This window comes from Pyxicephalus adspersus, chromosome 10 (genome assembly GCF_032062135.1).
Source record: "Pyxicephalus adspersus chromosome 10, UCB_Pads_2.0, whole genome shotgun sequence".
NCBI classification, from domain to species: Eukaryota; Metazoa; Chordata; class Amphibia; order Anura; family Pyxicephalidae; genus Pyxicephalus; species Pyxicephalus adspersus.
Window position 1 is genome coordinate 44,213,574 of NC_092867.1, and position 15,750 is coordinate 44,229,323.

The window sequence follows — 15,750 nt, forward strand, 5'->3', positions numbered from 1 at the left end:
ATGTGAGATGGGATAGATGGGCTGTAATGGGAGTTAATTATTCTCCCAGTTCTGCGAATTCAGCTCAGACACTTGGACTTTGAGAAGATCACTAAGCTTTTTCAGCCCATATTGTCCATGGAGGATGATATTTACAGGATACTCTAATTTTTTTGTACACTCCATATATATATATTGAACCCCTATATTCAGGTTACCATTTTTGTATATTATGATAAGAAAGAAAAAGACAACATATCCCTTTATATGTTATTAACTTTTTATGATACTGCGAACCACTTGGTGGATAATTCTGTTTTACAATAAAAGTATTAAAAGATAATTAGTAATATTATGAAAATATTAGCTACTATTTACAGTTGTAATAAATTGCTGATTGGTAATAATGCAGAACTTACTGCAGATCATATGTGATTTCCTAAAAATGTTTCAGTTTTTTAAATTCATTTTAATAGGTGAATTTATCGTTAGAATATTCAGTTATACACTGGGCCTGATTTATTAAAGCTCGGCAAGACTGGAGAAGATATACTACCATGGGAAAACCTGTGTGACCCAGCAAACCTGGAATGTATTTCTTAAACATCATTTGATATTAGTTGTCAAGTGTTTTGAGTCCTGGACCAGATCCATTTCAGATTTGTTGGTTCACCCAGGTTCTCCCATGATAGTCTATCTTTTCCAGGCTTTCCAGGGTTAGCAAGTTACACTATTTCTACTTAGAACATTCAGAGTTTCAGTTTACACTTTTTATAGTGTTAAAACATATAAAAACAGTGCATAAACAAATACAGAAAAATATAGACTAATCAAATATTAATAACAAAACAATAGCAACAACATAAAATAAAAAGGGAAAACTGTGAAATAATGCTGTATTAAGTCCAAGTTATTAGTCAGAGTCTCTGGGCTCCCTGCAGTGCTCAATGTGTCAGTGCCGTTGTCCTTAGCAACAAGATGGTATCAGTGAGAGTCTCTGCTAGACTTACATGGCTTTTTCTATGCCAACCACAGAGGTGGGCCTAATACAATGACAACATGGAGGGGGTGTCCACATGAAATTATGACGCTTGTTGCACTTCCAAAATGCCCTTGTCCCAGCCATTATTAATAATTAGTACAACTTTTATTAAATGTCACCCCCCAGATTAATAATCACCACAAAATACAGAGTGCACAGAGACCAAACTAGGCATGTCTGGGACTTATGGTTCACCATAAATATGGTTTCCAGGCTTTCCTGAGGCCTAGCGAAGTACTTGCTCACCATAATGATCCGGCTTTCAATCGTCAGACTACAGTTTTCTACAGTGATGTGGAAATATAAAGATTATTAATAAATGTTTTCCTAAATACAGCTTAGAGGTCAGTCAGGGGTCAGTCCACTAGTCTTAGCTGCCAAATTATAAGGTTTATTAAACCTGCAGACACAAAACTCCAACTTTTACAATACGTGTTATAAACTATAGTGGCTGGAGGGATGCTGGTTGTGAAAGAAAGAAATATCTGATAACGGGGAATATATGTCTCTGGTCTGTAGTACCCTTAAATAAAGGCTTTAAAGAGGCATTCTAGCCTCCACTTGTCTACTTTTAAGGGGAGATTTGACATTAATGCTATCCCCAATATCACAGTAATATTTTGCACTACTTTTTTATCTGGCCTCTAAAAAAAATCCATAGTATTTTGAAAATCTAACATAAAAGAATAATGTTTTTTTTTCATATATTAAAAAAAACTTGGTAATTGTCCTGCAAACAATAAGCTAAAAAGTGTTCCCAAAGTATCACCAAAAGCTGGGATTGTATTACACAATTCAGTCACAGGGTGGCAGCATTACACACTACACAGATCTAAACAGAGCCACAAAACGAAAAGGTATAGGTCTCCAATAAAATGACCACCAGGCGCCGTTCTGATATGTAAATATATGGCTCCGAGTAAAAAATAAACAAGCCAAGACTTTCAATAGGAGTTTCATAGTCTATATCTATATGTACATATAATGAAAATATATATTATTTTGCTTTTACACTGTATCTGTTTCTGGTCTGTGCCTCAGAAACGGGCATTCCCTGTACAATCATGGCCGCTGAGTATTTACGTATCTTAGGCGCCTTGTTTGGTTGCTAGGAAACAGGACGCTTTGTGGCTGCTCGCGTTGTGTTGGTTGTAGAGAGGTAGGTTTATACCGTGCTGTATGTGCTGTTATCGTATCGTATGTTATGCGCTAATTTCGGTAAATTTGACTTATACTGAATAAGTTGTACACTGAAGATCCTCTATGTGTGTGAGTTAGAATAGGAAGGAACTGACATCTTCTATAGTAAATATGCTGTGTGCATCATGTTCTGAATATTATTTTCCTGTTGATTATTCTGCATATTGTGTAAATAATAGGAAGCTGCAGTGACTATAAAAAGAGGCAGATCTATCATGGAGATGACAAGTGGTGAGATGTCTGCTCCATGCACTGATCTTCTATCACAGGCAATGGCAGAAATGTTCTGTTATCTGGGAGAAAGGTGTGATATATTATAACTAGATTGTATAATCCATCCCTGTGTACAATACTGAGCTCCTCCAATCATTATTACCGGACAGCCACCCCAACCCAGATCAGCCAATCAAAATTCTTTTGTATGTGATGGTGTTGTGTTCTGGGTGCACATTGCCATCATGATGAATTCTGATATTTTCAGGCATTCACACAGACTCATACAGGATTTTTCTATTTTAATTCTATATATAGAAAGAGGTAGGCCCTGAGTTAAGGACATCCGACATACAGACACCTCCTAGATATGAACGGGGTTTCCCTGCTCACTGTGTGCAGGACAGAGGCTTGAAGGGGGGCAGTTCACATGACTTGCAGAAGAAATATTTTGCTAAACACAGCTGAGCTTGTGGGTGATCTTAAGGACTAAGCTCTTTCTGCAGCAGTTGTTTCTTTTTGCATATCAACACACAGCTTGCTCCAGAAATTAATAATGTCTAGGCTCCATACAGAATTTTTTTTTTGCTTTGTTTGTGATTAACTCACAGTAAGGATTTTATACAGTAACTGACACCATGCTGTCTAATAATATGTTGAGACAAACATCTGTCCTAATTGCATTTAACAAAATAGTGCCTGTTTCGACTTACATACAAATTCAACTTAAGAACAAACCCACACTCCCTATCTCATATGTAACCCAGGGACTGCCTTTACTTGATAAAGGCCATTACCTATTAAAGTTAAAGCACAGAATGGTAAACCCTCAGTCAGTTGTTTGTATTCCTGCTGGGAAGACTCACCTTCTATGTTTGTACAAGCTACCATTACCACTGGAATTGGAAATTAGATTGAAAAAAATCTTTATGGAATCTAGATATTTTTTAACTTCTGGAGCAAGCTTTGCTATGATATGGAAACAGAAACAACTGCAGAGTTTGTCTTGGTCATTAAAGAGTTACAAGAGGCTGCAGAAAGAGCTCACCCCCTAAGATCACCCACAACCTCAGCTGTGTTTAGCAAAAGATTTCTTCTGCAAGTCATGCAAACTCCCCCTCCAGCCTCCATATACAGCAGGGAAGAGACTACCTGTAGTAAGCAATCTACTTTGAAACAGTGAATGAAAACAATGTGCTCCAGGTTGTTTCTAAAAACATATAACTAATTCTCTTTTGTATTTTTATTGCCATAGGCTGTGAACCATAAAAATGGACTCCGAATACCTGAAGAGATGTGTGGGAAAATGTCTTGCAGAGGGTCTGGCAGACGTAGCTGAGAAACGACCAGCAGATCCCATTCATTATCTGGCACACTGGATCTACAAATATAGAAGTAACCTCGATGAATATGAAAAGGTAATTTGAAGCAAATAATACAATGTGAATGTGACCCACATTGTGAATCAGAACTGGTTCTCTTGTTGTAAACTACTATATGCACAGCCAGGAGATTGGAGGCAGTGTGTTGAAGACAGCTGCAGCATTCATTAATCTTGGACCAGAGACTGTCAGCTAAAAAGGGATTATCAGTCCATGTGTATGACTGAGCAGTTATTGTATTTCAAGACTAAACATTCAGATGAATTCATGAGCTCAGTCATCTCTAGACAAACCTATCCTGTCCATACTCACAATATTAATAAATTGGAGTCATCATGCGTTTTTTTTAAGGGGCATGGCGGTGTCTCAGAGGTTATCACTCTGGTCCCAGGTTTGAATCTCCGCCAGGGCACTATCTGCATTGAGTTTGTATGTTCTCCCTGTGTTTGTGTGGGTTTCCTCTGGATTCTCCGGTTTCCTCCCACATTCTAAAAACATGCAGTTAAGTTAATTGGCTTCCCCAGAAATTAACCCTAGACTGTGATAATGACTATGGTATTATTAGTATTATACATATTTTATATTGGTCCAAAATCTAACCCGCACATAGTGCACATGCCTCATAGCGCATTGTTCTTGGGTGCAGGACTGCATGATGAAGAAGGTGCATTGAGGTGCTATGCAGAATGAATATAGACCTGATTTATTTACTCTCTCCAAGACCGGCGAAGGTAGGATATCATGGAAGAACCTGGGTTGAAAACATTTGTCAAATAATAGAAAATTATTAGGAAGAAGCACGGAAGGAGCTTGAGATGATTGAAAAAATGAAGGAAGAAGAAATTTTGATTCAACAGAGGATTGAGGAACAAGTGAGTTCCTTGAAAGTTTCTCTTTTTGAACAGAGTAGAGGGACAGGATGTCACCGGACAGAAAGTGATAAGACATCTCTGGGGACAAAGACAGGAGTTTAACTTTGAATCTTTTTCCTAGCACTTAGCTGTTGCTTTTTCCATAAACCCTTAAGTTGTTCCCTTGCCAGCTCCTTGTTTTCTCAATACACTAACTGATCTGATTATCCTCTCCATTGCAAAATAGTGCATTTTTGTTTTTAAACTTCATGCTTTATATGAAATCTTATATTCATCCAGGATAAATCTAGGACATTTGTATTTGTATGTTTGCAAACAACTGTATTCTTATTTCCTCTGGTCTTGCACTGGAGTGTGTGGGGAAATATATTGTATTATTATTACTATTGATAAACTGTATTTATAAAGCACTAACATATTATGCAGTACTGTATAATAAATAGGGGTTGCCAATGACATACAGATACAAACAATGACACAGGAGGATGGGAGGATGCTTCCCAGAAGAGCTTACGATCTAAGGTGGCCTTTTTATTGTCAATATTTTAACATTTACAATTATGCTTACTTTTGCAGAAGAAGGCTTCTGAAGAGCATCCCCAAAAGACTATCGCTGAACGTACAGAGAAATTTGGTGCACCAAACTTACCTACAGTAGAAGAAACAGATGAAAATTTAACAATGGTAAGTACTGTGCTGGTACAATCAATGGTTTATTATTACCTATTTTTTGGTAATATCGGCTTCACTGGCTATAAAACTGAATCTGTGGGCTAACCATAGATCCTAAGCATAGGGGTGAACCTAGCTGCCCTAAAAGAATCTGAACATGTATATTTTGTTCCTTCCCTGTACCTCCTTCACCCTTCATAAAATGGTAATGAAATGACAAAATAAAGCTTTTCTCTTTTCATTACACATTTACATTCATTTTAGTTCCTGTGACATGATCACTATAAGCATGATTTATTAAAGCTCACAAAGTCTGGAAAAGATAAACTATCATGGGGGATTTCAGCCAATCTGAAATGGATTTCTTAAAATCATTTGCTGTAAGCTGACAAATGTTTTTAACTTTGGACCAGATACATTCTATGTTTGCTTCCATGATCACCTAGGTTCTCCCATGATAGTCTATCTTCTCCAGTCTTGGAGAGCTTTAACTAACCAGGCCCTTAGTGTCAGCAGTGTAGGCAGAAATTGGTTGGTGGGAGGGACTGGTGGAGTTCTGTTCATAGCGACTTGAAAACAGGAAGTTGTAGTAATGCACACATGTAACTAAAATCCAGTAAATGAAAGGAATGGCCATGGTCATTGAAATAGATTATTTTAGCACAGGAGAGGAGTCTGTACAACTGTGCATTGCTGAAGGTAAGGCTGGAATTTAGCTTTAAAATGAACCCACAGGTTGGTATATGAGCCATTCATGTGTAAATATTATATTTGATATATCAGGCCAAAGGTACCTTGCCACTGCCTCTCCTGCTCTATGTAATTCTGATCGGCTTGTGCCAAAGGTGGGGCTCTTGTATGAAGTGCTGACAATAAAATATACTTTTGCCTGTGGCAACCACTCAACTTCCATCTATAATATATAAACTGCACAAGATAGATTCACATCATAATCTCCATTGTGCTGGGATAACACACAATATGTTGTGCCCCATTGTGCATTGCTTTAAGTAGGCTGTCAACACAGCAACCAAGTCTCAAACATGCGCCGTTTATTCATTATGCACCACACACTCTGTAATGCATTGGTTTGGTGTATCAGTGTGCTATTAAGAATGTACTGCAACACACATGGATGGTAATGTGCATATCACTACAATATGCAGACTCTTAGCATCTTTCACTTCTGTCAATTTAAAACAAAGCAGCTAATGTGTGTGAAGACTGCAATGAATATGTTGCTATGTTTTTTTTTAAACCTGTCATAACATTTACTAAGCTTTCCTATGTCTTCATGTACTAAGGGTGGGAAACAGAAGGACATAGAGGCAACAACTGAAGAGAATCCAGAAGAAGACCAGGTGAGGAGTGGCACAGCAGACACTCAGGAAATCTCTGAGACAAATGCTTTAAACACAGAGCATGGAGAGAATTTGGAAGCTTCTGTTAGTGTTGAAGTGCCATCAGAAGAACATGCCCCAGTCTCTGATACAGCCAACACCAATACAGAGCAAAGCAAAGAGCCAGCGTCTGATACCGAACATGAAGAGTGACATTATAGTAACTTGTGTTAGAATATGTCCTCTTTACATATGTTTTTAGATTTTGGAGCGTCTTTTTTGACCTACATTGGAAGCTAATTGTTTGCTGTGGGAAACAGAACTGAATACTTTTGAATGCACTGGATACATTCTTCATCCTGTGGGCCATACAAAAATTGAGAAAAAACTATATGTATGTTGGAGTATTAAATTCCAGTTTCATAACATTTCTGTCTTTGCCTTCTTGTTTTTAGATGTTGCTCACTCTCTAACTGTTTTCTTTAATAAAGAGCAGTAGGAGCTCTGGAAGCCGAACAAGGAAAAAGTGTGGTTAAATTATTATTATTATTATTATTATTATTATTATTATTAATAATAATAAACAGGATTTATAAAGTGCCAAAATATTACGCGAAGCTGAACATTACATAGGTTAAATCTTAACTTCTAAAGACATTCAGTTATCTGAAGCCTTGGTTAATGGGGCCGATCACTTTTCAGTTTAAACAGATTCAGACTGTTTAAAGTTGGATGGTCAGCATGTATGAATAAAGGATTTGTAATTGATTTTGTACAAAATAGGATAAAAAATGCTTAAACTATTTAGGGTTTCAAAGTGTCATACAGTATCTTCTGGTCATTAAGATTGCTTGATCAAAACTAATATTTTAATGCAGATCTAAATAATAAAACTTAATCACACAAAAACTTAAAACACAAATCTGAAGTTTATTTAAACTGCAGATCAGGCGTGGTCAGTCACTGTTTTAGCATAAACAGTTTTAATCCAATGTAACTAGGTCATCAAAATGAATACCAAATCAGCAAGCAAGTCTGTGTAGGTACCATAATACTGCATAGTTATTGGTAAATATAAGGAAAATTGAACCATCAGTTTGAAACATACTGTAACTATGGTGGCCAGCTTTGAAATCTGTCTAGGTCTAATAAAAATGTTGCAGTTGTATGGAGCACCATGCAGTACAGTGACCCTTCTGGCTCCATTGAAAAATAGTTTAGATAGGTCCTTATAGTTTGATAATCTTAAACAGATTGTACAGTCAGAGTGTATTTAGTATGGTGAGTTTTAGGTTTCTATACTATGCTATCTTTAATAATCAATTGTAATGTCCTTTGGCGCTTTTTTCAGACTTCACTACAAAATAATACCATAGTTTGAAAATCAAATCAAAATAATTTAAAACAGGCTGAAGTGAAAACACAAACTAATGTGGCTCTGTAGTAAAAAACGTATGCGTAATTTAATGTATTTTTAATGCAAGTATAGGTAGTGTTCAATGTCAAATAAACCATATGGCAGCATATAATGTATAGCACGGTGTGGGCAGTTGCGTGGTATCTAATGTGGAATGCAGGACACGATTGGTTTGGCTGATGCAATGCACTGTGCGCATGATAATAGAACAAAGCACAGTGCAGAAAATTGTACATTGGGGATTATATAATGCACAGAGTTGTTTAACAAGGTGAATTATGCAGACTTCATGTACAGTTTAATATACACATATACATACACCACTGTACAGAATATAAATGTATGTAAATTTTGTGTGTGATTTAGAGGTGTAAAAACATACAGCACAGTGTGCAAAGTGAATAGGTAAATATCCAAAACTATTCCTCAAGGGTTACATACAGGCCAGGATGTTCATATAAAAAAATTTTATGAACTTTTGTAAACCACACCTTATTATAATAATGCTTTCTCCTAGAGAAATACTTAAAATATGTCTGGAGCCTCTTGGATTGGAGATTGACACCCCTGATATAGAACATATAATACTGTGAACAATAGAGGTGTGGGGTAATAAATGTACAGCACAGTGTAGAGATTGGAGCTGTTTTGGATGTTGGCCAGGCCAGTGTACACAATAGAGTATTGCATAGAAGAAAACCTATAATGATGTTATGTTCTGGGATAATGTTAAAATGTTCTGGGATGACCTTTTCAGAGGCATATCTTTAAAGATTTGAACTGTCTTTGGAAACAATAAAGAGGTGTGTGCCAAGGTTACCTGGCATACAGGTGAATAGGCCTGATGAGTGACATCTCGATAAGAGGGATGATCTCAATATTTACTTTCAGTTGTTGGTGGTTATTTTTGGGATACGGAAACTGTGTAGTGGTGTTCTGAATCACTTTATGTCTGTGTTTTTTAGCAGCAGTCCTATGACTCTTTCTCACTAGGATTATGGAGGACTCTATGTATCTGCCTCCCTTCTGTCCTACTGTAACTTCATAGAAGTCCAGATAGATTACAGACAAAATGATCTCTTGTACTTCTCCACTGACTTCACAGGATACAGTGAAATATGGTATCAATAACTTATCTTCACATGAGTCACAAGTATGCTTTGATCTGTCATGCCACACAATAACTGTTCACTCTTTCCACACATGCTTACTACTGCCAGGTATTATTCACTTCTTGATTTACCAGCTAACCCATCATTTAGAGTAAGTGTGAGTTTTCTAAAGCAGGAGCCTATAGGAATCAAATTCTTTTAAAGACTATATTACAAGCAGAGCATGCAAAAACACCCTTCTTGTCACTAAAGAATGCTGGCTCTACCTGTTATGAAAACATTGTAGAATTTATACACATGGGGCAGAAGGTCAAAGCTTGTATTAACACATATATATATATGTATAAACTTTGCATAAACACTCCATCCACTTAATTAGGTGCAAGTTTAGGTTCAACTACCTGTAAACAGAAATATTTAATCAGTCAATCACATGGCAGCAACTCAATACATTAAGACAACAAGAGATTGGCATCATAGATGTGCAGCTGACAAATATGTAGAAACTGTAAGATACTATCATGTCAATATGGGGCAGCACCTTGTGCCACAGGAAATTATGTCAGTTCTGAAAGTAAGTGGACTGCATAGGGTAAAAAATCCACACCCTTTTCTATTGTAAAGCTGAGCACCATTAAGCTAGGTCCAAATGGAACCAGTTACTGCTTCCTAATTATATTAAATCAGCCTCCTTTAACTGCACTGTCCTTTGTCCTTAGCAGTTGACAGTTGACGGTTATTGGCATTTCTTAAAAATAGCCATTATGACACAACCAGGAAGTAGGATCTACTATGGCTGTTAAAAGGAAGCCTACCTATCCCCCAAATAAATAAGTCTATACCTATCCAAAATTTCAAAATGTTATTAGATGTTGGGGGAAGTATCCTTTAAACAGTAGAAATGGCAACAGGGATGCACGGAAAGTGGTAGCTTGAATGAGCATAAATTTTAGTTGCAATGGGTTACTGCACATCATACATCATCACGGCTGTGTGCTGCCTTATTACTTCTGTATAAAGAATGGGAACCCTGTCAACTATTACAAATTACCAACTAAGAGGCACATTAGCTACATATATATTCATACAGAAGAAATATAAATTAGTTGTTATCATTTGTGAAACAATTGGTTCAAAAAAGTTGACTAGAAGAAACTTCTGACAAGGTGCTGTAAACCCTGCCCTGTGACTAAGCGCAGAGTGTATTTAGTATACCAGGATTTAGGGAAACTTGTCTGAACAGTTATAGTTCTTTTGTATAGACGTATCATTATTCTAAATGTTTTATTATACAATGTATAAATATAAATGAATCATTCCTGTGCCCAATGCCAGCAATTTATATTGAAAAAAGTAACTTGCATGTTCTAGGTCACGGAGTCATTTAGTATTGGATTCGAAGAATGAATGGCCTAAAGGCTTCTTACACTTTTGTCTATAAAGCTTAAAATTCTTCATGTCTCTGATGATGAACACCAAAAACTAGTTTGCTTACATTAATGCTCTGTCTGCTGTTAATCTAAACAATGTAAATGGAAATATTCATACGTACCTACTTTTTTGCACTCTCATCACTGCACTTTTTTTCACTGTTGTACCCAGGCTCTGTTGCCTCTCTACTGTTGAGACCTGTCTCTGTCCCCTGTTCATGGCCATGTTTTCTTAACTGCTGTGTCTCTGCATTTTTTCATTATTTTATTCAGTTTCAGTCTCTTTTCCATAGCTGTGCCCTTTTAGCACCTTCTTCACTATTGAACCCTGCCTGTGTTCCCCTTCTAGTGCTGTGTCCTCTCTGTATTTTGTTCCCTATTGTACCCCATCTCTGACCACTCTCTACTTCTGTACCCCTCTGCACCTTCTTCACTTTTGGGCTCAGTCTCTAACCCCTCTCCATTAGTATGTTCCCAATGCACCTTGTTCACTATAGTCCTTTGTTTTTGTTTGTTCTCCACCTTCCTAGCTATTTTACCTGTTTCTTGCTCCCCCCTCCCAACCCCACCAAAGGTAATCTAATCATCATTTTGAAAAAAATAATAATAAAAAATATCAAATCATCAAGGATTCTCAATTCCTTTATTAAATCATCCCAGTTAAAAATACACTTGTTGAATAATTAATTTCTGTTAGTGTGAAATCTTGGTATGACACTAGAATGGAGGTCTCACTAACTCTTAAATGGTACGTTAGAATTATTCCATAGGGTAACTGTCAATATTTGCCTTTAATTAATTCTTTTTTATTTTGACATGATCGGGCATATCTCTGTATTTAGTCCACTGTGCAATGCCAAAACCTGTTAGATAAAATCATGAACTATAGTCATGAGCATGCCACAGAATATGGCTTTACCCTAAGGTGAATAGTTATATACAGCAGTCAGAAAATTATTAAGGACCTGTTCACACTTGTGCATTTGCATGCAAATGCATTTTAGGAATACATACCATTAATTATTAAGAATCTAGTTCACACCTATAGTTACAGGATAGTGTGTGTACAGTTATGACATGTCTTAGTAATTGAAAGAGAAATGTTTCCATGTAAATAAAAAGTGGCTAATAGACTTCAATACGATTTGATAAGTATAAGCATGCCAGAAATCTAGTCCAAGTAAAGCCGGATATTTCTTTCCATTTCTACCACCAATCACCAATATAAATGGCTTTTTTCCCCAGACCAGAAAATTATTTAAAGCTTGAGAAAGGCTGCTATATTGTTGATATGATTTGGGCACTGACCCTTAATTGGGGCTTATGGAAAAAGGTGCTAAGCATTTGGTCTAGGTCTCTGGTTTGTAGCTGGTCTTACCATTTCCTCCAGTGAGAATTGCTCTCATGGCCACTGAGGTAATCTTATTACACACAGGGATGACAAGTCGGCAGAGCTGAGTGTAAATATCTATACTGGAGGGGAATATAGAGAATAGATTTCTGCCTAATAAACGTAATAGAAGATCTTTGCTTTAGTGTGCTTAGATCATAGGATCCCAGAAAAAAGGTATAGTACAAAGAGGCATTGGTATCATTAAAGTGGGGAGGTATTCCTAATAATACATTTGATATTTGTTGGTGCTATATAAATACTGTTTATTATTAGTATTAATGATTAGTACATAATAATGCAAATTTATTTGGATGCATTTTATTTCTGAAGATCCTTTTCAAGTTTTACCCAGCTTGAAAAGGAATTCAGCAAAATATATACAGTACAACACTTATTTTTTTGACATGATGATTTATTATCAACAAGTATTTAACTTTATGTCTTCATGTAGCCTTTGATCTATGTTTTTAGCTGTTATCATTTATTACAGCTTCTCTTTAAGGCATTGACTAATTCCTGTAAAAACATGGTTATCGGTAACCCCTCCCTGTCCTGGGGCTCTCAGCTTCTGTTACTAATTCCTTCAGTCTTAGTCCAAGGAAAGAATCAAGAACTCATAAATTTGACCTCCTTTGACGTGAAAGAATTCCTTAATGATAATAGAAAATTAAAATTAAAAAGGTTTCCTTCTCTACTATTTCAGATTTACTGTCTTCATACTGAACGGATTCTTTACCTATGTGGGACACTTATGTTTCACTGATGTAGCAGGTGATTCAGAAATGGGAATCATATGTGCTTTCACGTGTTTATCTAACCTATCTGTCTAAAAAACTGGACATACATGAAAATACCTATTCATTCAAACCCCCAGGAGATTCTGCCTTCCGATTTCCATGTTACCCCTTACAGACAACACAGCATATTGCTGACTTAACCCCGCTGTGCCAAATGAGAACAATAGGAAATTGGATGTGGTTTCCCAGTCTGTAAAACTATATCCAAATGACTGTTACAGACTGTTGGCTGCATCTTTTAAGCACAAATACCTCAAAATCTTCAATCTAGAGTTATGGTCTAATAAAATAAGACATTTGCCCCCCTCTAAAAGTTGGAGCAATTACCATATTTTATATCCATTAAGGATTCATGAAAATGCCAATTTATACTGAGAATGTGCACATAGCAAGTTTGGAGTTATGTGCCTTGTAAAAACCATGTCATATATAAATAGAAACTACCATTACTTGCTCCACCTCCCCTCATGAGTTTAGAAAAAGGGCTGTGCACGCTAATTTTATGTAAGGGTGACTGTAATTATGATGAATCCATGATGTGAAAAGTGCTATGGGCCACCTACACTATATAAAAATGAGTATTTTCTAGGAGTAACTGTTGCTTTTGTTAAGTTATGTCATCCCCACCCGACCAATTAATCTTAACAATGAATTGAGATACCCTTTAAAGTGTATCCAAACACCAAAATAGGAATGTAATACACTGTAGCTTATCAGTCCTTGGATTTCATAGTTGAGTTTCCTATTTTAAGCTTTTTTTTCCTTTATTTTAGCCTGATGATCCTTCCAATAACACATTCTATGCTCTCTGATAAAAGCGCTTACTCACTGCACCGTGTCCATGCAGTAGCAGCCTTGCCCCCCTTAGATAGAACTGCAAAACGCTATTACAAAATTATAGTTTAATACCAATTAAATTATGTGATTAATTGTTATTAATATTATGACCAATCATCTCTGCTAAAAAGTTTTTATTGGTTGAATTCTTTCCTTGGCCTGGCCTACAAAGTTTTAATGTTGCCATATGTTAAATTGCCCTTCTTTTTCCTAAGATCTATTGAGGTGATAAAACATAGAGATGGCATAACTGTATTTCTGTTTGCTTAGTTTTTTCTTGTTTTTTTGTTTTTTAATAAAATGTTATTGAGGGATGAACATGAGTTACAAAAGAATACAACATACATACATAGGGTATACAAAAGGAAGAAAAACAACAAATTAGTAATCAACAATATGATAATACACAAGAGATATGGGTATTTATAGCTACCATAACATGCTGTTACTAAGCTTTGGAGCTCCCAAACACTGGTCACCATTTTCTTTCTTTATTTTCTTGGGGGACAATGAAGGGGTGGGAAAATAATGGTAGGGGGAGTGAGATCATCTAAGAGTATCTATTCGATGGAAGGACGGTAATTAGGGTAGGTGGATATGGTTGTTTTAGAAATAATCAAGATGGCCTACACTTAGGAAATAGGAGATGATACTGAAGGTAGTGATCTTTAAGGTAAGCTGAGAAACTACCTAGGGTCTGTAGGTCGAACCATGTTGTATGGTGGAAACTTTCTATTCTCTCCATTCTGTCTGGTTTTATATTTCTTGTTTAGGCTAATGAAGAAGCTTTTGTTGATATAAAACAGATTATTGATGCAAAAACGCTCAAAAGCTGGTGAGTTTTCTGAAATGTTTAAAAAATAAATAAGAGTAAAGCCAATTTGATTTACTATTTTTTAATACTTATCAGAGAGAAAGGTTGGATTGTACAAAACGCTTTAGTCTCTTTTGGATATGTTCTATCATGTAAACAATCGAACCAATCTTATTAGTTTTATATCTCCACTTCTCTGATTTTGTTTCTATTCTTACCCAGTTACCGACACATGAATAGAGGATGACTTTTTGGTCTAGCTATGCATTGTTTTTGGTATATTATTTTACAGCAGATTATGGCCCTGATTTAATAAAGTTCTCCAAGGCTGGAGAGGATAAACTTTTATCAGTGAAGCTTGGTGATCCAGCAAACCTGGGATGGATCTGGTCCAGGATTGAAAACATTTGCTAACAAATAGCTAATGACTTTTAGGAAATCCATTTAAGGTTTGCTGGATTACCTAGCTTCACTGATAAAAGTGTATTCTCTCCAGCCTTGGAGAACTTTAGTAAATCAGGGTCTCTGTTTCAGTCAACTACTTTGTGTATCTATTCTTGTTGTCATTTGATAACACAGCTTTTATATAAAGCCAGCAAAGCTGTCCTTAATGTTGGGCACTGACACTAGTTCAGGTTCTTTATTGACAGTCATGTTGTTGTTTAACCTTAAAGCTGTAATACAAGAATATATAAAATACATAATATTGTAGCTCTGTATGCATTAATACATGAATATATATTCATAGTTTTTAAGGTAAGCATTATACCGGAACAGTACCCCAATTTTGGCCTGGTTTCAGCCACTTGCATGTAATACTCATACAGGGGGGTGGGAGATGCAACATGCTGATTGGTGGAGAAGGTAGACTGACAGGAAGATAAACTTAAAAGTCTACTGCTACTTCTTTCACTGTCTTATCACAGCTTGGGGAGGGGATTTTTAATTTAATTTCAGCAGTGAAAGCATGAAAATCTCTGGACTAGATGGACAGAAATAATATCTTTGGCTGTGTATTTAGCTGTTTGCTCAGTGCTAACTTTTTTAAACTCTCTGATGAGGATGTCTTGTTTGCATTGACTGGTATTCTGGGGCCCCCAGACAGCAGATTATAAAGCAGCAGGTTAGATATAACCCCACCTTGGTAATCTGTATACAAAAATTTAAGCTTGCAATAGGAGGTTAGCGATGGTAGTTACAATACCATATGGAGGGGGTGCCCACACTTTTTTGGCTTGTGAGCTACTTTT

At 36.4% G+C, this 15,750-nt stretch overlaps 1 protein-coding gene across 1 annotated transcript; it reads left to right on the forward strand.

The window, feature by feature from the left end:
- Positions 1-2,095: 2,095 nt before the first annotated feature.
- On the forward strand, positions 2,096-7,128 carry DYDC2 (DPY30 domain containing 2). The gene is made up of 5 exons (XM_072423179.1): positions 2,096-2,180; positions 3,690-3,852; positions 4,608-4,688; positions 5,265-5,372; positions 6,665-7,128. The coding sequence occupies exons 2-5, from the start codon at positions 3,706-3,708 to the stop codon at positions 6,911-6,913; spliced, it is 585 nt and encodes a 194-aa protein (XP_072279280.1). The 5' UTR covers positions 2,096-2,180; positions 3,690-3,705; the 3' UTR covers positions 6,914-7,128.
- The last annotated feature ends 8,622 nt before the right edge of the window (positions 7,129-15,750 follow it).